Consider the following 20,054-nt stretch of genomic DNA (forward strand, 5'->3'; position numbering starts at 1 on the left):
TGGGTTGCCTTCCACAACCTTCCCACAATTAATTGGGTGAATTTTGGCCTATTCCTCCTGACAGAGCTGGTGTAACTGAGTCAGGTTTGTAGGATCCTTGCACATGCTTTTTCAGTTCTGCCTACCAATTTTCTATGGGACTGAGGTCAGGGCTTTGTGATGGCCACTCCAATACCTTGACTTTGTTGTCCTTAAACCATTTTGCCACAACTTTGGAAGTATGTTTGGGGTCATTGTCCATTTGGAAGACCCATTTGTGACCAAGTTTTAACTTCCTGACTGATGTCTTGAGATGTTGCTTCAATATATCCACATAATTTTCCTTTTTCATGATGCCATCTATTTTGTGAAGTGCACCAGTCCCTCCTGCAGCAAAGCACCCCCACAACATGATGCTGCCACCCCCGTGCTTTACGGTTGGGATGGTATTCTTTGGCTTGCAAGCCTCCCCCTTTTTCCTCCAAACATAACGATGGTCATTATGGCCATACAGTTCTATTTTTGTTTCATCAGACCAGAGGACATTTCTCCAAAAAGCACGATCTCTTTCCCCATGTGCTGTTGCAAACCATAGTCTGGCTTTTTTATGGCGGTTTTGGAGCAGTGGCATCTTCCTTGCTGAGCGGCCTTTCAGGTAATGTCGATATAGGGACTCGTTTTACTGTGGATATAGATACTTTTGTACCCGTTTCCTCCAGCATCTTCACAAGGTCCTATGCTGTTGTTCTGGGATTGATTTGCACTTTTCGCACCAAAGTACGTTCATCTCTAGGAGACAGAACTTCCTGAGCGGTAAGATGGCTGCGTGGTCCCATGGTGTTTATACTGGCGTACTATTGTTTGTACAGATGAACGCGGTACCTTCAGGTGTTTGGAAATTGCTCCCAAGGATGAACCAGACTTGTGGAGGTCTACAATGTTTTTTTCTAAAGGCCTTGGCTGATTTCTTTTGATTTTCCCATGATGTCAAGCAAAGAGGCACTGAGTTTGACGGTAGGCCTTGAAATACATCCACAGGTACACCTCCAATTGACTCAAATTATGTCAATTAGCCTATCAGAAGCTTCTAAAGCATGACATAATTTTCTGGAATTTTCCAAGCTGTTTAAAGACACAGTCAACTTAGTGCATGTAAACTTCTGACCCACTGGAATTGTGATACAGTGAATTATAAGTGAAATAATCTTTCTGTAAACAATTGTTGGAAAAATGTATTGTGTCATGCACAAAGTAGATGTCCTAACCGACTTGCCAAAACTATAGTTTGTTAACAAGAAATTTGTGGAGTGGTTGACAAATTAGTTTTAATGACTATAACCTAAGTGTATGTAAACTTCCGACTTCAACTAAGTGTTTTGTATTATGGTAGTTAGTTACCCGTGTAGAATTAGCATAATGTTGTCAGAATAGTATTCGAGGTGTGTTATATTATCGTAGTTGCCCTAAAAATGTGTAGTCAGATTGCAGACAGTGCGTGTAGTAACATGGTTAATTGTTGCAGTAAATGTTTAGTATGGTTCAGTTGGAGCCATAAGTACCGTACTGGCCTGGCTAGTAGAGTACAGCAGTGATCAACTCAATAGGCTAACTCAGTGAGGGTTCCACAACACCGTTAGCCAGCAGAAGTGGGCCAGTGATTCCCATGTGTTCCTCCCTTGTGCCAGTGGCCTGGTTTGACTATGCTGACACAGCATTCCCAGAGAGGGGTCGGTGGGTGTCAGGCCAACCATGGCTCCATATCACCGCTCTATAAAGCAGGGGTTCTCAAAGTGGGGTCTGCAGGGGGTCCGTGGCCAGATCCCCCAAAAAATCTAACAGATGAAACACATTTTTGTTCAAGTAATCCGTGGAATAAGTTTAGCAGGTGTTAAACAGTGAAATTGTATACGAACAATATTAATTTTCTTAACCTTACAACATGGTCCTGGGAGGCTCACAGGGATATTGGTATCAACAGAACTTCACCAATTGTACATTTTTCAACTCAATACTTGTATCCCCCCCCCCCCAGCCCTTTTTTTTCATAAATGCACTGTAATTTAAGTTTTAAAATGGCTAAGTTCTCTCTTCCTCGTGGCAAAATGTGTAGAATTACAGGATATTAATGTAGCTTGAAAACTGCACAGTTTTCTCTCTGATGCCAAGGGATTTAAAATGTTCCTTCCCAGGGCCCGAGACATAGTACAACTCTTGTATGCTATTTTTATCTCACTCGAGTTGTGTTCTGATTATGAGGGGGTCCCTAATGAACTTGCCATCACAAAAGGGGTCTCTGGCCCCAAAACGTTTGTGAATCCCTGCTATAAAGGACCACCCCACTCATCTCCACCCACCTAAACACAGACAGGGGCTTATTCAGGGAATGCCACTGAATTAATTCAGATAGAAGTTCATTATCTAGAACAGAAATTATTCTGTGTTTTTCACCAGGGCATCATGTCTGCTCTAGTCATGACATTTTCATCCTTCTAAACATGGCCTTCCACTGAATAAGCACTAGGCTATATGATGTAGGCCATGACTGTGTATATGACTGAATAAAGCCATGGATCACGTGACACCATTCATACATATGTGAAGACTCGATAGCGCATTTGAAGCCAAGGAAGTCTGTTAAGATGGCGTATCATATTGGAGATTTTTGTAGACATAACATGTGTTCGCAGTTTGAGCTACTCCAGGAAGTTACGTTGCTGGCTAGCTCAGTGCTGCCCCCTCATTGAATATTTCAAGTTGAAGTCTGACCGGGGTACTGCAGGCTGCCATTAGCATCTCAATTATCCTTAACTTCTTGTGTGTGCGATTTTTATAATCTGTTCAAGGACATCTGGTGTAATAGAAGCAGTTATTGGTACCATGATTGTCTTCGAAAATGTGTATTTATTTACATGAAGATTGTCCACAGATTGCCATTTTCTCCATCATTGTAATAGGGGATCATTTTCTGCAAACAATGTCTGCAGTACTGTGGTCGGCCTTGAATTTAGTAGCTTAAGTGAGAGGGGGCAGTCATTCTCCTCTGGATTGGAGCCTAATAAACCAGCCTTATCTCTTTGTATTCCCCTCTGACTCTCTCCCTCCCCCTGGTGGTCAGGTGAGGTACCGCAGGGAGCATGCCTTGGGCCGCCAGCTGCCCTTCTTCCCCCTGCTGGAGGATCTGATGAGGGACGTGTGTGACGGCGCCGCCCTCCTCACCGTGGTCCACTATTACTGCCCCGACCACATGAAGCTCCATGGTACATCATGGGATGACATCTGTCCTCAACAAACTGGGGTTTCATTAGATGTTAAATCTATCCTATTATCTCCCTGATTGGTCAGGAATCCCAAATTTGTCTGACCTCAAACAATCAGTAAAATCATGTCTTTAATCTGTTTTGTAATTGAAATGGCCTATTTAGCTCTACTCCAGATCTATGTTGTGGACATTAGACATTAAATCTGTGTTGTGCCCTGACTGCCAAGGAGGGTTGCATGTGACATTTCTAAACATCAGGTCAATGAGCTCCATCCTGACCTTTTTGACCTCTGTCTATCAGATATCTGTCTGAAGGAGGTGACCTCCATAGCTGACAGTCTATACAACATCCAGCTGCTCAAGCAGTTCTCAAATGAATATCTCAACAAGAGCTTCTACCTAACCATGGAAGACATGCTTTACTCTCCACTGGTTCTCAAGGTAAATAAGTCCTTTGGTATTTGTCACTGTAGCTGGTTTTCACTGTTTTTCCCTGTCACTGTAGCTGTGTTTTTCCCTGTCACTGTAGCTGTGTTTTTCCCTGTCACTGTAGCTGTGTTTTTCCCTGTCACTGTAGCTGTGTTTTTCCCTGTCACTGTAGCTGTGTTTTTCCCTGTCACTGTAGCTGTGTTGTCACTGTAGCTGTGTTTTTTCCCCCTGTCACTAACTTTGAGGATTTAGTTTTTCTGTGTTTCTAAGGCAGCACTTGATTCATTGATGGTTTTGGTAACATGTTGTATGTCATTGTAGTTGAGTTTCTCTAACGTGGTTCTTGTTTTCACTACTCAGCACAATGTGATGGTGTTCATCGCTGAGCTCTTCTGGTGGTTTGAGACCGTCAAGCCAGAGTTTGTCCAACCCAGGACGGAGGAGTTGAGAGATGGTGAGGATCATCTCTATGGGTGTGTTGTGGTCTGAATGGGATGGATCAACACATCTGTTGAACCTGCAGGACAGGGAAAAGGAGTACTTTAGGACTTCTTCCTTATAGAACATGTGGTTCAACTGGAGTGTCTTTATTTTCATTTCTTCCAATGACATTTCAATGCAAATGTGTAAATGAGCCCCATGCAATGTCAATAGTCTAATATATAGTGTTTAGATTTAGCTGATCATAATATAATTGATTTTGGATGAACTTGACCAGAAGTTAAAATATGCAGTTCTCATTTACAACTGCGACCTGGCCAAGATAAAGCAAAGCAGTTCGACACATACAACAACACGGAGTTACACATGAAATAAACAAACATGCAGTAGAAAAAGTGTATATATACAGTGTCTGCAAATGAGGTAAGATAAGGGCGGTAAGGCAATAAATAGGCCATGGTGGCAAAGTATTTACAATATACCAATTAAACACCGGAGTGAATAGATGTGCAGAAGATGAATGTGCAAGTAGAGATACTGGGGTGCAAAGGGGCAAGATAAATAAATACAGTATTGGGATGAGGTAGTTGGATGGGCTATTTACAGATGGCATATGTACAGGTGCAGTGATCGGTGAGCTGCTCTGACAGCTGGTGCTTAAAGCTAGTGAGGGAGATATGTGTCTCCAGCTTCAGTGATTTTTGCAGTTCGTTCCAGTCATTGGCAGCAGAGAACTGGAAGGAAAGGCAGCCAAAGGAGGAATTGGCTTTGGGGGTGACCAGATATACCTGCTGGAGCGCGTGCTACGGGTGGGTGCTGCTATGGTGACCAGTGAGCTGAGATAAGGTGGGGCTTTACCTATCAAAGACTTGTAGATGACCTGGAGCCAGTGGGTTTGGCGACGAGTATGAAGCGAGGGCCAGCCAACGAGAGCGTACAGGTCGCAGTGGTGGGTAGTATATGGGGCTTTGGTGACAAAACGGATGGCACTGTGATAGACTGCATTCAATTTGTTGAGTAAAGTGTTGGAAGCTATTTTGTAAACGACATCGCCGAAGTCGAGGATCGGTAGGATGATCAGTTTAAGTACATTATACATTAAGTACATTACATTATCAAATTCTCCACCTGTTACCCACCTCTGTTTTGATTGACACCTATCCACTTCTCTCACAACAGCCCGAGCCATGGCTCAGCCGAAGAGTGCCCGCCCCTCAGTGCCCATCTCCAACGCCACCAAGCGCAGCTTTCAGGTTACCCCTGGCATCCCAGAGGCCTCGCTGTCTGTTTCTGCCCAGAGCAGCCCTGATGGCAGGTACTCCCTGTACGCTGCTGAAGGCTCTGACCCTCTGTAAGTTTCTCCTTCCTCTCTGTCCACCCACCCTTCTCATTTCATCAACCTGTTTATTTCTCTCCTAGTTAGCTAGACAGGGATGAAGAGATATTTTTTTATATGCTAGTGTTGATACTGTTCTCTCACCTCTTGGCTTCCAGCCCACCACTTTCTACCTTTGCTTTGTCCTACACTGTGTTTATCAATGTTAATGAATTGATGTTTCACAGTACATCCAGCCTTGTTGAAAACAAATACATTGATAGCTTTGTAATACCACCACCATTTCAGAGACCATTGCTTATCATGTGCTGGTTGTTCAGAGGGATGGTCAAAGAGTAGCTGATTGGATTAAAGGGACAGTAGGTCAGATGGGCAAAGGTCATAATGTCAACTGACTGGTTGTTTGCCTGTAAGGTCTGTGGTTATGGAGAAAAGACTAGATGTTTGTTGCTTAGTTTGCACTTATGATTCTTAAAAATGCAAGCAATAAAATCTCCAGTGATTCCCTGTGAGAATACGAGACCGATAATGTTGTAGAGAATGTGGGGTTAATCTGCTTTACTAAAGGTGTAAGAGGAACTAATCTCTAAAACTGTGTTGGTACTTAAGACCTTCTGAATGAATTAACATTTGCCAAGAAATAATATATTAAGACCTATGGAATTGGAATTTGATCTGCTGCTTAGAGATATCCTGCAAAGATGGATCGTGAAAGTTGACTGCTACGGTACTGCTAAAAGATTATTGTGGACTTGGTAGGTAATCTAAGTGGCTTGTGCCGTTTTAATTATTTTCAGTAACAAGGGAGGTCCTGGGGAAGCCTTCAGCCTCTCCCACCCACTCCTCCCCCTAAGGCAGAGACAGCAGCAGGCAGAGGACGGATCAGGTGAGGGCACCACACAACACCACAGTTATCATTTATTATAGAAGACTACTAAAAACTATCCATAGTTTTATACAAGTTACATTTAGCCCTTTCTGATGGCTGTGTAGTTTTTATTATAGTGGAATATTATTACAGCTCATATTTCAAGAGATGGCTTTTCTGTTCTGCATTGTAGGTAGCTGTGTGATCTATGTTGTCTGTGTATCTAGGCCTCAGAAACCGCTCCAACTCCTTGGAGAACAAACATCCACGAGGCTCAGTGCAGGCTTGGTCTGACAGGAGACAGAGGTGTACTATGACAATAACACTGACTTCCCTTCTTGCTCTGAAATGTTTTACAATCAATGCATGTTTCAGAGATTTGGTCATTTTGTAATTAAAACAAACCCTTTTCTTCTTGATGTCCAATGTTGTGCATCTCACTTCTTCCCCTCTTTCTCTAGGCCGACGTCTACGCTCAACCCGTACACATTTGGCATCTCAGCCACTGACAGCGATGCTGACATTGCCTCTGGTGACAGTGTGAGTCTGGCCCGCTCCATCAGTAAAGATAGTCTGGCCTCTAACGTAGCCAACCTCACCCCCAAACACCAGGTTCCCGCCCCCCGCCGAGTCAACGGTCACGGCCTTCTGGGAAACGTCAATATAGAGGAGGCGCTTGTGGCCGTGATGAGGACAGACGCGTCAGCCTCTCTTCCCAGTCAGGGAGAGGTGACGCAGCAAACTGCTGGGGCCGAGCCCAACGATTGTTCTTATTTAGAACCTCTGATGCCTGCTGTGTTGAAATCGGCGAAAGAGAAGTCTGTATACCTGAACAAGGAGGAGGAGAGCGGGGAGGTGGGTCGATCGCGGGGAGGGGGTTCTATCCGGAGAGTAGAAGGGGGACCTGAACTTGTGGCGTCGGCCAGGAGGAAAACTCCCACCGGCCTAAACCGGACCTACACTCCTGCATCTAGTGGGGAGTTTGACTTATCTACTGAGACCTCACTGGCTGGGCCACTCCAGGGACAGGGGGCCTTCAATCCCATGGTCACAAGCAGTGTGGACCCTGACTCCAGAGTTCCAGCAGGTGGCTTCTACCTCCACTCTGACAGCGAAGACCAGAAGCCTTGGCAGGAGCCAGACCTGGATGAGGCTCATGATGAAGACCTTGATGAAGCCCTCACCACCAAGGACCCAACCAGGCCCAGGAAGACATTTGATGAGGAGGAGGAGTCAGCCAAGCTTATGGAGGATCTGAAGGTGAAAGAAAAGAGGGACAAGGACAAAGGGGATGATTGTAGTAGCGGTCGCTCGAGCCCCTGTCTCAGCACCCACTCCCAGGCCAGCAGCCTAGCCAGCGGAAGTGTACGCATGACCAGCTTCGCTGAGCGCAAGGCCCAGCAGCGCTTTGGCAGCAGCCAGGACCTGCGAACCAGTGCCTCCAGCTCCCAAAGGACCACCCCGGATGGCTCTGAGTGCAGCGGGCCCCTGCCCACCTCCCGGAGGCTGAAGATGGACCAGAGCCCCTCCATGCCCCAGGGGGGGCGGGGAGACGGGGGGACCAACATGCTGGCTTCTGAGCTGGTTCAGCTCCACATGCAGCTAGAGGAGAAGAGGAAGGCCATCGAGCACCAGAAGAAGAAGATGGAGATGCTGTCAGCCAGGCAGAGACAGAAGCTTGGTAAGGCTGCCTTTCTGCACATCGTTAAGAAGGGTAAGAGCGACACCCTGCCCCACCCGCTCAAAACAGACTACTGCAAAGAAGAACTCAATGGGGACAAAGGGGGAGGCTCAAAAGACGACTCTTGCGTGGACGTTCTGAGAGGGGCCAAAGAGACTGAGTCTGCCACCTCGCCGGTCCCAGATGCCTTAGAGACAGTGGACAAGAAGGGCAGCTGTAGTCCGGGTCTGCTGCTGGATGAAGAGCTGGACCTGGATGAGTGTAACCACTCCATTGAGATGCTGAATGACGCCATCGGCAGCATCCAGCAGCAGATGATGCAGCTTTCCCTCCAGCAGGAGCTGCTGATGAAACAGAACGTCCAGTCCCCTCCCAGGGTCCCGTCTCCCTGCTCGGTCAACGAGAAGACCAGCGGATCTGAACCCAAGACCCGACCTGCCGTCCACTTTGTGGATTTGGGCAGCGGCGCACCAACCACCGGCACCGCTCCATCCAGGAAACCCCCCAAGCTGAGTTCGGCCCGTGGCCCCAGGACCAAGCCCTCAGAGCTGAAGCTGGCCAAAGAGCACGGCAGGCCGGGCCTGGCATCAAGCAGGGCTATCACCCCCTCCCACAGCCTGGAGACCCTGCCTCACCTGAGGCAGTTTCCTGGGGGCAGGTCTCCCAGGGCAGACCACCCCGACATCAGCTCCAGAACCCCCTCCGCAGGTGGAGAGACAATCAGTGGGCAGGACAAGCCTGGACGTAGTGCCACCTTCAGGCTCCACGATGAGGCTAACCTGCGCACAGCGGCCCGTATCGACCCAGTGGTCGTCACCCCAGAAGTGTCCTTTGAGCCGTGCCTGTCCAGTACCCTGAGGGAGGGGGAGCTGAACTCCTCCGACGGCTCGGGGAAGGAGAACATCCCCTCGGAGGAGGTGTCGAGGAGCAAAGCCCCCCTGATCGAGGTGGACCTGTCAGACCTGAAGGACCCAGAAGAGATGGAGGGAGACGGGGGGCAGGACAGCACCATGGATGGGGAGGAAGGGGAACAGAAGTCTGGCCTGGGATTCTTCTTCAAGGTACATTTGAAATGTAGTCTTTTTACATTCTGTGTGTGTATATATAGACAAGATGTGTTCTACTTCAGTCATTTTATGTCTGGGTGAAGGTCTATTGATTATAACATGAAAAGCACCAAATTCAATGACCGCAAACAGGACAGGGCAAGAAATTACATTGTTTTTATAGTTGTACAAAATTGTCTTGAAAGGAATAGTATGAAATTCTCCATTACTGAAAAAATCGAAAGTACCTCTTACTAGCCACTAATGTAGAAAAAGGGCAGGAGGGGAGGATACACAGCAGGCAATCGTTTGGCATAAATTAAGTTGTATTGAATTGAGGAAATTGATACCAGTATTGATGAAGTGTTACTTTTTGTGCTGCAGGATGAACAGAAGGCAGAGGATGAACTGGCTAAGAAGAGAGCAGCTTTTCTAATAAGGCAGCAGAAGAAGACTGAGGAGGCCCGGCTACGAAAAATGCAGCTGGAGGCTGAGACGGAACAAAAACGGGAGGAGGCCAGGTAACGAACATTGCCTCTACAACCAAATCAAAACTGTCTGTTAGACAAGACTTACTGTTCAGGTAGGATAAGACCATGTCCAAGCACTACCGTAACAGCAACACCACCACAACCCTCCCACAATAGTCACATGTTTGGAACATTAGTGTATCTGTTCTATTTACCTTGAATATTGACTCATTGAAAACGCAGACGAGAGCAACGGCATTCCTCTTCTGCCCTGCGGTAGAGGACATTCTAACACAGGACCTTCTAAAGTGTGTTGACACTTGAGATGCATTTTAAATACATTGTGACTCCGTCTATTCAAATGCAGCAGTTGTTGAGCCTGTGGTTTGTCTCCCCCTAGGCGGAAGGCGGAGGAGGACCGGATGAGGAAGGAGGAGGAGAAGGCCCGTAGGGAGCTCATCAAGGAGCAGTATCTGAGGAGGAAGCAGCAGGAGCTGATGGAGGAACAGGGCCTGGGCAGCCCCGCCAAGCCCAAGACTGCCAAGACCAAGCCCAAGAAACCCAGTCACCAGACTCACAGACCCAAGTCTGCGTTCAGCAGAGAGGAGATCTCTAGCGACACCTTCTCCTCCAAGGGCTCTTCTTCCACACGTAAGAAACAACTTTCTAGTCCAGGGGTTTCTAACTGGTGTCCCAGAGGGACTTTTACACCACTGCTGTACTAACATATCTGATCCAGCTGGGCTGGAGGAAAAACCCTGCTGACACTGGTTCTCCTTCATCTAGGCCACATTTTATTCATCTCAATTATCATTGAGACAATATTGCCGATATTGCGGTCATGCATTTCTGTGTGTGTCGATAGTAGCGTAATGGGAAGAGTTAGCTACACTAAGATAGCGTCTCTGTTTTGGTTCTCTGTAGCTGACAACCTGAGCAGTGTCCAGTCAGGCTCTAGTCTGTCCCTGGCCTCCGCTGCCACCACCGAGGCAGACAGCGTCAACTCTGGAGGGCCAGGCTCCCAACGGTAAGTAACCCAAATGTGTGGGTGGTTGTGAGTTTTTGTGTGTTCTGTTTGACAATTTAAAACCTCTTTTCTCTGCTGTCCGTTGCCAGGGGTGAGTCTGTGGAGTCGTTCCCAGGCCTGAGTCGGAACGCCAGTCGGAACACTGAGAGAGACTGGGACAACGGCTCCACTGCGTCTTCCATCACCTCCATGGCAGAATACACTGGTCAGTACAAGTCACCACCTTTAGCATATCAAGCTATTACACGCCCCTATAATGTTCCCATTAAGCCATTGTGCTGCTCACTTTCTCCTCGTGTCTCCGTGTATGTTAACATCTAATGTTAAGACCTGTCTTTCCACTGTCCTCAGGTCCCAAGCTGTTCAGGGAGCCCAGTTCCAAGTCCAACAAGCCAATCATCTTCAATGCCATCTCCCATTGCTGCCTCGCTGGCAAAGTCAACGAACCCCAGAAGAACACCCTTCTAGAGGTGAATTATCATCTTACTATTATAAAACAGGTGGTTCTAATCCTGAATGCTGATTGGTTAAAATCTCATTCCAGCTGGTGTCTATTCCACAAGTTGTGCTGTTAAATGCTATTACCAAGCACTCCAGAACCAGTGCTAACACCCCTCCTCCTCCTTCCTCTGTCTGATCCCAGGAGCTGGAGAGAGTAGATGCACACCACCTGATGATTCTGTTCAGGGATGGGGGCTGCCAGTTCCGGGGGGTCTACTCCTACTTCCCAGACACGGAGGAGATCCTCAAGCTGACCGGCACGGGCCCCAAGAGCATTAGCAAGAAGATGATCGACAAGCTTTACAAGTACAGCTCGGACCGCAAGCAGTTCACTGTCATCCCTGCCAAGACAGTGTCGGTTAGCATAGACGCCATCACCATCCACAACCACCTGTGGCAGGCCAAAAGAACCACTGTGCCAAAGAAGTGCGGGAAATAATCTGGGGAGGCCCCTGGAACTCACCCTGGGGAACCCCTCCTAGGGTCCATTCCACCATGCTCTGCTGGATAGACTGCATTGACGTCCACAGCCAATGAAACTCCCCCTCTATCAAGGATGGCCAGACACGTGGCTCCTTCAGTTGACACTGTGGGGGCATGTATCAATGGATACATGTACTGGTGGCCTGCCAGTGACATTGTCATCTGTCGGGATCTCCATGTGTTCTGTTCAGGTTGTTCGTTGATGGATTCATTCGGTTCTGTTTTTCTAAAGACTAAGAGAAGCATGTGTCATTTTTTCATGTGGTGGATGTCTTTTTACTTGAAGTATTTATTGGTTTGGCACTGAAATGGTTGAGCTCTGCTACAGCAAAATACGCTACGGCTTCCCTCTCTTGTTTGAGTCCATTTGAGTGGGTGGGGGGGGTTCTCTCACACTATGACCCATTCAACCCCCCCATCCTCCTCTCTTGTTGGAGGGGGTAGGTGGTTCTCAATCTCTCCACTTCAAAATCTGACCTGAGATGACCAGTTTACGTTCTTTTAGGACTTCTAGGACCAGTATTCTGCAACAAATCAATCTCCAGTATAACTAGCTACCAGACAAGCATCGCCAACTTTGCCTCTCCCGTTCACTCTGTCCAATGTGCTGCTCTGAACTGTCTCCTGTTTGTTACTGGGCTCCCAGACCATCCGCTGGCCTTCTACAAGCATCATACTGCTACTATCAACTGTCTATTTATTCAAACTCTTCTAAACTTGCGCAGTGCAGCCCGTCGTAGCACTGTCTATCTGGGATGTAGAATGGTGACGATTGTTTTTAAACTACTCATCTAGTCTCCTTTAGGCCTTTAAAACGAGGGGGTAAAGACGTGCAGGGAACAATAGGCTTTGGTACTCTTCGAAGATGTCATGATGCTTATTTTGTACGTTTTTGTTATTTTTTTTTAATGGAAAACTGGTTGGTTATACAGTAATCGGCGCTGATGTGTTTTTCATCTTAACATTACATGAATCGGTATGGCGTATAGCTAGAGCTAGTCATTTCTCTCCACTAGGCACTACTTCCTGTATAAAGGTGCACTCCACTCATCATGTTTCAAAGGCTTTTATCATGCAATGTACCCCCTCCCTTCTACCACATGAGTGATCGGCTACCCACCATGGGTGGGGTAAATTAATTCCAATTCAATCAGTTCAGGAAGTAAAATGAAATTTGTATTTTTGTTTACTTCCTGAATTGATGAAATTGACCCCAACCCTGCTAAGCCAGCTTTTCTCCCCTCCCCCAGAGAGCTGCATGCTCTTGTTCTGAAGAGTGTGTGTGTGTGTGTGTGTTCTGCTGTAACCGGTTTGAATGACAGTATTTAATATATTCATAATGGGTCACTCTGTGGGACTGTGGTCTAGTTATTTACCTACCGACATTAAAGAACATTCCTGAAAGGTGTCAACAAACACTGCCACCATTTTATTTTTTTCTCTGTCCAAGTGCTTATTATTAGATACCGTATGTTGGCCTCAAGAACAACTAAGTGTTGCATGTGCACTTTACTCACTGATTACAGAAAGTGGAATTCAACTTTAAAAGGGCATTCAAAATGTATTGCAGAAGGAAGATGGTATATTTTTCATAACTGAACTCCTGTGCACTCCAAACTGAGAAACCTTTCCTGAACTGAAACCAAACACTAAGATTTAAGAATGGGTCCTTCCTTCACTAATACTGCCGTCTCCAAAAATATATAGAGTACTTGATTAAAATTTTCTGCATTTGATTTATTTTTTATAGATCTTTTGTATGTTAGTGTTTTTGTCTACTAAAATATTATATTGTCATTAATCACTATTTGTGTGTGTACTTCCCATCCCTGTTCATTTGACTATTTCTTTGAGATCATACCATCTATTTATTTTTAAATGGAAGCACTGAAACTGAATAAATTTTTAAAGTTATTAAAACACATTTCAATCTTTTGTTCTCATTTGTCTTTTCACATTTTACTTTCTGTACACGTTTCAGCCTACATCACCAACAGTTTGTTAGTTCCGCACCAGTGAAAAGTTTGGATGCCCCTACTCATTCCAGGGTTTTTCTTTATTTTTACTATTTTCTACATTGTAGAATAATAGTGAAGTTATCAAAACTATGAAATAACACATGGAAGCATGTAAGCTAAGTGTTAAACAAATCAAAATATATTTGAGAATATTCTAAGTAGCCACCCTTTTGTCTTGACAGCTTTGCACACACTTTGCATTCTCTCAACCAGCTTCATGAGGTAGTCACCTGGAATGCATATCAGTTAACAGGTGTGCCTTGTTAATTTGTGGAATTTCTTTCCTTAATGCGTTTGAGACAATCAGTTGAGTTGTGACAAGGTAGGGGTGGTATACCGAAGATGGCCCGATTTGGTAAAAGACCAAGGCATGAAGGTCAGTCAATGCGGAAAATTTCAAGAACTTTTAAAGTTTCTTCAAGTGCAGTCGATTTAAAAAAATAAAATAGAAAGCGCTATGATGAAACTGTCTCATGAGGACTGCCACAGGAAAGGAAGACCCAGTTTTAACTCTGCTGCAGAGGAGAAGTTCATTAGAGTTAACTGCACCTTAGATTGCAGCCCAAATAAATGCTTTACAGAGTTCAAGTAACAAGAATTTGTTCTTAACACTTGCCTAGTTAAATAAAGGTTAAAAAAAAGACACCTCTCAACATCAACTGTTCAGAGGAGACTGAGTGAATCAGGCCTTCATGCTTGATTTGCTGCAAAGAAACCAAGAAGGACACCAATAAGAAGAGACTTGCTTTGGACAAAAAACACGGGCAATGGACATTAGACCGGTGAAAATCTGTCCTTTGGTCTGAGTCCAAATTTGGGATTTTTGGTTCCAACCGCCATGTCTTTCTGAGACGCAGAGTAGGTACGTGGATGATCTCTGCATTTGTGGTTCCCACAGTGAAGCGTGGGGTTGCTTTGCTGGTAACACTTAACAAGCATGGCTACCACAGCATTCTGAAGCGATACACCATCCCATCTGGTTTACGCTTAGTGGGACTATCATTTGTTTTTCATCAGGACAATAACCCAAAACACACCTCCAGGCTGTGTAAGGGCTATTTGACCAAGAAGGAGAGTGATTGAGTGCTGCATTAGATGACCTGGCCTCCACAATCACCCGACCTCAACCCAATTGAGATGGTTTGGGATGAGTTGGACTGCAGAGTGAAGGAAAAGCAGCCAGCAAGTGCTCACCATATGTGGGAAATTCTTCAAGACTGTTGGAAAATAATTCCTCATGAAGCTGGTTGAGAGAATGCCAAGAGTGTGCAAAGGGTGGCTACTTTGAAGAATATAAAATATATTTTGATTTGTTTAACATGTCTTTGGTTACTACATGTTTCCATATTTGTTATTTCATAGTGTTGATGTCTTCACTAATATTCTAAAGAAAACCCCTTGAATGAGTAGATGTGTCCAAACTTTTGACTGGTACTGTACATGTGTATGTTCTCGTCTATTCAGAGACACTAGCATATTCAAAGTATAGTTTTGCATGCCTTGTTTTCACCCCACACCAGTTACCTAGGGATTATTGAAGGCACGTTTCACTTAAATCATTTAGGTGTTCCAAACTTGTTCCACCGGGGCTGGGCCAAAAAGACTGAATATAATGAATTTCAACCCAGATCACATCACTATAAGGGAGTTGGTGGATGTGCTGCTATCCTCCAGGCCTCCCTAGTGTGAACTGTCTCTCCCTCCACCACTCAACTGGAACAATGGTGATTTCCCAGCCATGCCTCAATGGCATGCAGCACTCATAACCATGGTAAACTGTTGCAGTCATGCATACACATACCATGGCAACGGGCAGTTCATTCTCTTGAAGTGGCTCTCTGAGTGTCATGTATTCACAGAACAGCACATATTGTCAAACGCTCAGCTTTCTGTCCACATCTGTGGTAGAATTACTCCTCAGTTCTGTGTAAATACTACATGTTCTAGAAGGACATAGGAGTCTGTCATGCAAGGCTACATTCTGAGGTAGATCATCGTGAATAGTGAGTATTCTACCTATTTCTATTTACATAAGTATTCAGACCCTTTGCGATGAGACTCGAAATTTAGCTCAGGTGCATCCTGTTTCCATTGATCATCATTGAGATGTTTCTCCAACTTGATTGGAGTTCACCTGTGGTAAATACAATTGATTGGACATGATTTGGAAAGGCACACACCTGTCTATATAAGTTCTTACAGTTGACAGTGCATGTCAGAGCAAAAACCAAGCCATGAGGTCAAAGGAATTGTCCGCAGAGCTCGGAGACAAGATTGTGTCGAGGCACAGATCTGGGTAAGGGTACCAAAACAAAAAAGTAAAGGGTCTGAATACTTATGTAAATGTGATATGTTTTTTATTCATAATACATTTCTAAAAACCTGTATTCACATATTTGACTTTTTCCTCATTTTACTAGGTTACAGCCTTATTGTAAAATTGATAAAATTATTATTTCTGATCATCAATCTACACACAATCCTCCCATTCGTCTCTGCAGATCCTCTCAAGCTCTGTCCGGTTGGATGGGGAGCGTCGCTGCACAGTTCTTTTTCTGTTCTGACTAGTCTCCCAGTCCCTGCCACTGAAAAACATCCCCACAGCATGATTCTGCCACCACCATGCTTCACCGAAGGGATGATGCAAAGTTTCCTCCAGATGTGACACTTGGCATTCAGGCCAAATAGTTCAATCTTGATTTCATCAGACCAGAGAATCTTGTTTCTCAGGGTCTGAGTCCTTTAGGCGCCTTTTTGGCAAACTTCAAGCGGGCTGTCATGTACCTTTTACTGAGGAGTGGCTTCTGTCTGGCCACTCTACCATAATGGCCTGATTGGTGGAGTGCTGCAGAGATGGTTCTCCCATCTCCACAGAGGAACTCTGGAGCTCTGTCAGTGGCCATCGGGTTCTTGGTCACCTGCCTGACCAAGGCCCTTCTCCCCCGATTGCTCAGTTTGGCCAGGTGGCCAGCTCTAGGAAGAGTCTTGGTTGTTCCAAACTTCTTCCATTTAAGAATGATGGAGGTCACTGTGTTCTTGGGGACCATCAATGCTGAAGAAATGTTTTGGTGCCCTTCACCAGATCTTTTCCACAACACAATCCTGTCTCTGAGCCCTATGGACAATTCCTTCGACCTCACAACTTGGTTTTTGCTCTGACATGCACTGTCAACTGTGGGACCTCATGTCGACAGGTGTGTGCCTTTCCAAGTCATGTCCAATCAATTGAATTGGACTCCAATTAAGTTGTAGAAACATATCAAGGATGATCAATGGAAACAGCTAAATTTTGAATCTCATAGCAAAGGGTCTGAATACATATATAAATAAGTTTGATTTATTTTTACATATACATTTTCACAGGGTGGAGACCGATAGAGAACTACACAGGGTGGAGAACTACACAGGGTGGAGGCTGGTGGAGAACTACACAGGGTGGAGGCTGGTGGAGAACTACACAGGGTGGAGACTGGTGGAGAACTACACAGGGTGGAGGCTGGTGGAGAACTACACAGGGTGGAGACTGATAGAAAACTACACAGGATGGAGAACTACACAGGATGGAGACTGATAGAAAACTACACAGGATGGAGAACTACACATGATGGAAGGTGAACTACACATGGTGGAGACTGATAGAGAACTACACAGAATGGAGACTGATGGAGAACTACACAGGGTGAAGACTGATAGAGAACTACACAGGGTGAAGACTGATAGAGAACTACACAGGGTGGAGACTGATGGAGAAAACCTGTACGAATATATGAAGACGTCAGAGGTAGAGCAGCAAAGAGCCAGGATGTAATGAGTCCAGGTGGGAGATAGAAACCTGACAGGAAAAGATGATCTTACTGATGAAGCGAGTCAGGAACATGAAAGTGATGATGAAAGGACTTAGAATCTACAAAATGGCAGCAGAAATACAACCCAGGCTTCTGAGGATACAGAGATCATACCTTATCTGACTATTGCCCCTGACTCTGCCAAACCTAACCCTGACCACCACAAAGGTCAAAGAAGGCCATAGTGAAGGTCTCCCCCATCTTGGTTCAGTGGCAGGTCCACAACGCCACACAGAGGGGGCTGAGTCTCTTCACTGACCCTAAACCTGACCCTGTCCAAGAGGTCAAAGATGAAAGAGAGAACCAATCGATGGATGAAGATGAAACAGGGAATCTCTCAGCTGATCGTGACCCTGTTCAAGAGGTGAAACAGAAAACCAATCAGACGACCCCGACCCTGACCAAGAGAACGAAGTCAAAGCAGACAACCAATCACCTGATCCTGACCAAGAGGTCGAAGGTGAAACAGAAAACCAATCAGACGACCCCGATCCTGATCAAGAGATCGAAGTCAAAGCAGACAACCAATCACCTGATCCTGACCAAGAGGTCGAAGGTGAAATGGCAACACTACTGTCAGTGTCCTAGAATCTTCACCATCACCCATTGTTCTGGAATCTTCACCCCCAGAAGAGGACAGTGTGGACAGGGTGAGACTGGTGAGGAGTTCAAGAGTAGACCGGGCTCTGAAACAATCTCTCCAGATCATGATGTAGTCCAACTGGACAATGCTGAACCCTCAATTGAGTCAAGTGTGTCCTTGTCAAGCTTGGTCAATGCTACTCATGTCCAGTGAGGTCCTTACCCAGACCCGGATCCTTCCTGCTCCAGAAAAGCCTTAAGAATTGGAGAACAAACCTCAAGAAACCCCACAGTTTTCTTCAGACAGAGCTCCCAGAGTAGAGGCAAATTCAACCCAAAGGGGGTGCCAAAGAGGTGCAGCAGGGAGAGAAGAGAACGTAGTGGTGATCCTCCTAGTGGAGGCTCTCCCAGTGATGACAACCTGCTGCTGGATAATGAATACACCTTTATTGACTTGCTGCAGGAGGTGGTTCAGGACCAGGGCATATGGACCAGAGACAGGCGGTAAAAGACACACCTCAGCAAACAGAGGAAGGGACAGGACCGGCCGTGGCTTTAAGAATTTTATAGCACTATGTAGTCTTTTTTATATGATACTGGTGTGATCTTATCTTTTTACTTCTATTGGTTTATGTTTCATAACTGTGTACATTGTCAACATTAGAGTGAATCAATACTGAACATGTGTTACCACAACCAACGCCACCATCCTGTTAATAATGATTAACAGCAATGCTGTTACTGAGGGATCCTTCTTCTCTGTGATTCAAACAAACAACAGGAGTGTTTATCCATTTCAATGTTCCCTGCTGCATGTAGCATTTATTGTTTCATATTTTACATCATGGTAGAGAAGTACACAGACTTCATAATAAGAAATAGTAGAAAATGGACCTTTTCACAATGAATTAAAAACATGATAAAGTAAACAGAGGTTTTTGATAAGTCTGGAGAACATGCATGGTTCCATATAAAGATATCAAATGATATGCTTACAAAAAAGAAGCGGGGAATATTATCATCGGATTAATTTTCTAGGTGTGATACTTCACACAGGTCGGCAATCTAGGTGTAGGAAAACATATCTGGTTTGGCAAGCTTTATTTAAAAACAATGCTTTTTGTGTTTGCATGCCACTTTCTATACTACAGTATAAACTTCAAAAACCACAAACAGACTTTCTATGGATTCTAATTATATGGTGACTGATGGGATTGTACACGCTCATTGTTTCCATGGTGATTAACTGTAGTCTTCTTTAGTCCTCCAGGTCTGTAAAGTGCCTTTCTGTGGGGGCCTGGCTAGAATCAAACATATTCTATCTACACTTTCAGTAAATCAACGGAAAACTTTGGAATACTATACATCTCAAACACAGCAAGAAATATATCTTAAAAAACTTCAGTCCTGATATCAAAGTATCAATTGCCTTTCCTCCATCATAACAAACTTTCTCAACAACCTAATCGTATTCATACAGTCAGGAAACGCATGTATTATGGTGTACTCTTTTTGTGTGTATTTGTATGCTGGATTCACCCCCAAAAATTCCATCTAAATGGACAAAGTATATTGTATCATTTACAATGACAATGAACCTTAAACTTTGCAAACTTAACTAAGTTCATATTGTGTTTATAACACCTCTCTCTGAATGTATGGAGACTGACTCATACTGTGCTGTGAATACTGTAGTCTGTTTTATTGTATAGTTTAAGTTTCGGGTTAAAGGGTCATGCTATAATGCTCTTAACGACCACAGAGCTTAGTGCAAAAGTATTTCAAGTCCTTCTTGTTATCATTTCTGTAATAATGACCCAGATTTTTTTTGTAACAAAACAATGAGGATTAAAAGTGTTAGACTATTTACAATGATAAAACCACACATATTAGTCCAACAGTATCGAAAAAATTTAAATAAAACATAAATACATCTCCTAACCCTTAAATAATGATTCTATATCTAAAGCACACACAATACTACATTTACTGTACAAGTGATTCCTGTATAAGTGAAAGGACATATTGGAATCCAGCTTGCAACACTGTACTCCAAGCCCATGTACTGGCCATACTAACAGACTTCAAG

General features: G+C 44.9%; 1 protein-coding gene across 1 annotated transcript in view; it reads left to right on the top strand.

Moving 5' to 3' along the window:
* Positions 1 to 13,438, top strand: part of LOC120063418 (calmodulin-regulated spectrin-associated protein 1-B-like) — a 30,102-nt gene extending 16,664 nt beyond the window's left edge. Inside the window, exons 6-18 of the mRNA XM_039013786.1 lie at positions 3,095 to 3,236; positions 3,540 to 3,679; positions 4,028 to 4,121; positions 5,288 to 5,459; positions 6,242 to 6,330; positions 6,540 to 6,618; positions 6,774 to 9,054; positions 9,424 to 9,560; positions 9,910 to 10,160; positions 10,434 to 10,536; positions 10,626 to 10,741; positions 10,888 to 11,006; positions 11,180 to 13,438. Of these exons, the coding sequence (XP_038869714.1) occupies positions 3,095 to 3,236; positions 3,540 to 3,679; positions 4,028 to 4,121; positions 5,288 to 5,459; positions 6,242 to 6,330; positions 6,540 to 6,618; positions 6,774 to 9,054; positions 9,424 to 9,560; positions 9,910 to 10,160; positions 10,434 to 10,536; positions 10,626 to 10,741; positions 10,888 to 11,006; positions 11,180 to 11,476 (4,020 nt within the window). The 3' untranslated portion in view covers positions 11,477 to 13,438. The remainder of the gene's footprint in view (positions 1 to 3,094; positions 3,237 to 3,539; positions 3,680 to 4,027; positions 4,122 to 5,287; positions 5,460 to 6,241; positions 6,331 to 6,539; positions 6,619 to 6,773; positions 9,055 to 9,423; positions 9,561 to 9,909; positions 10,161 to 10,433; positions 10,537 to 10,625; positions 10,742 to 10,887; positions 11,007 to 11,179) is intronic.
* The last annotated feature ends 6,616 nt before the right edge of the window (positions 13,439 to 20,054 follow it).

This window comes from Salvelinus namaycush, chromosome 18 (assembly GCF_016432855.1).
Source record: "Salvelinus namaycush isolate Seneca chromosome 18, SaNama_1.0, whole genome shotgun sequence".
Lineage (NCBI taxonomy): Eukaryota > Metazoa > Chordata > Actinopteri > Salmoniformes > Salmonidae > Salvelinus > Salvelinus namaycush.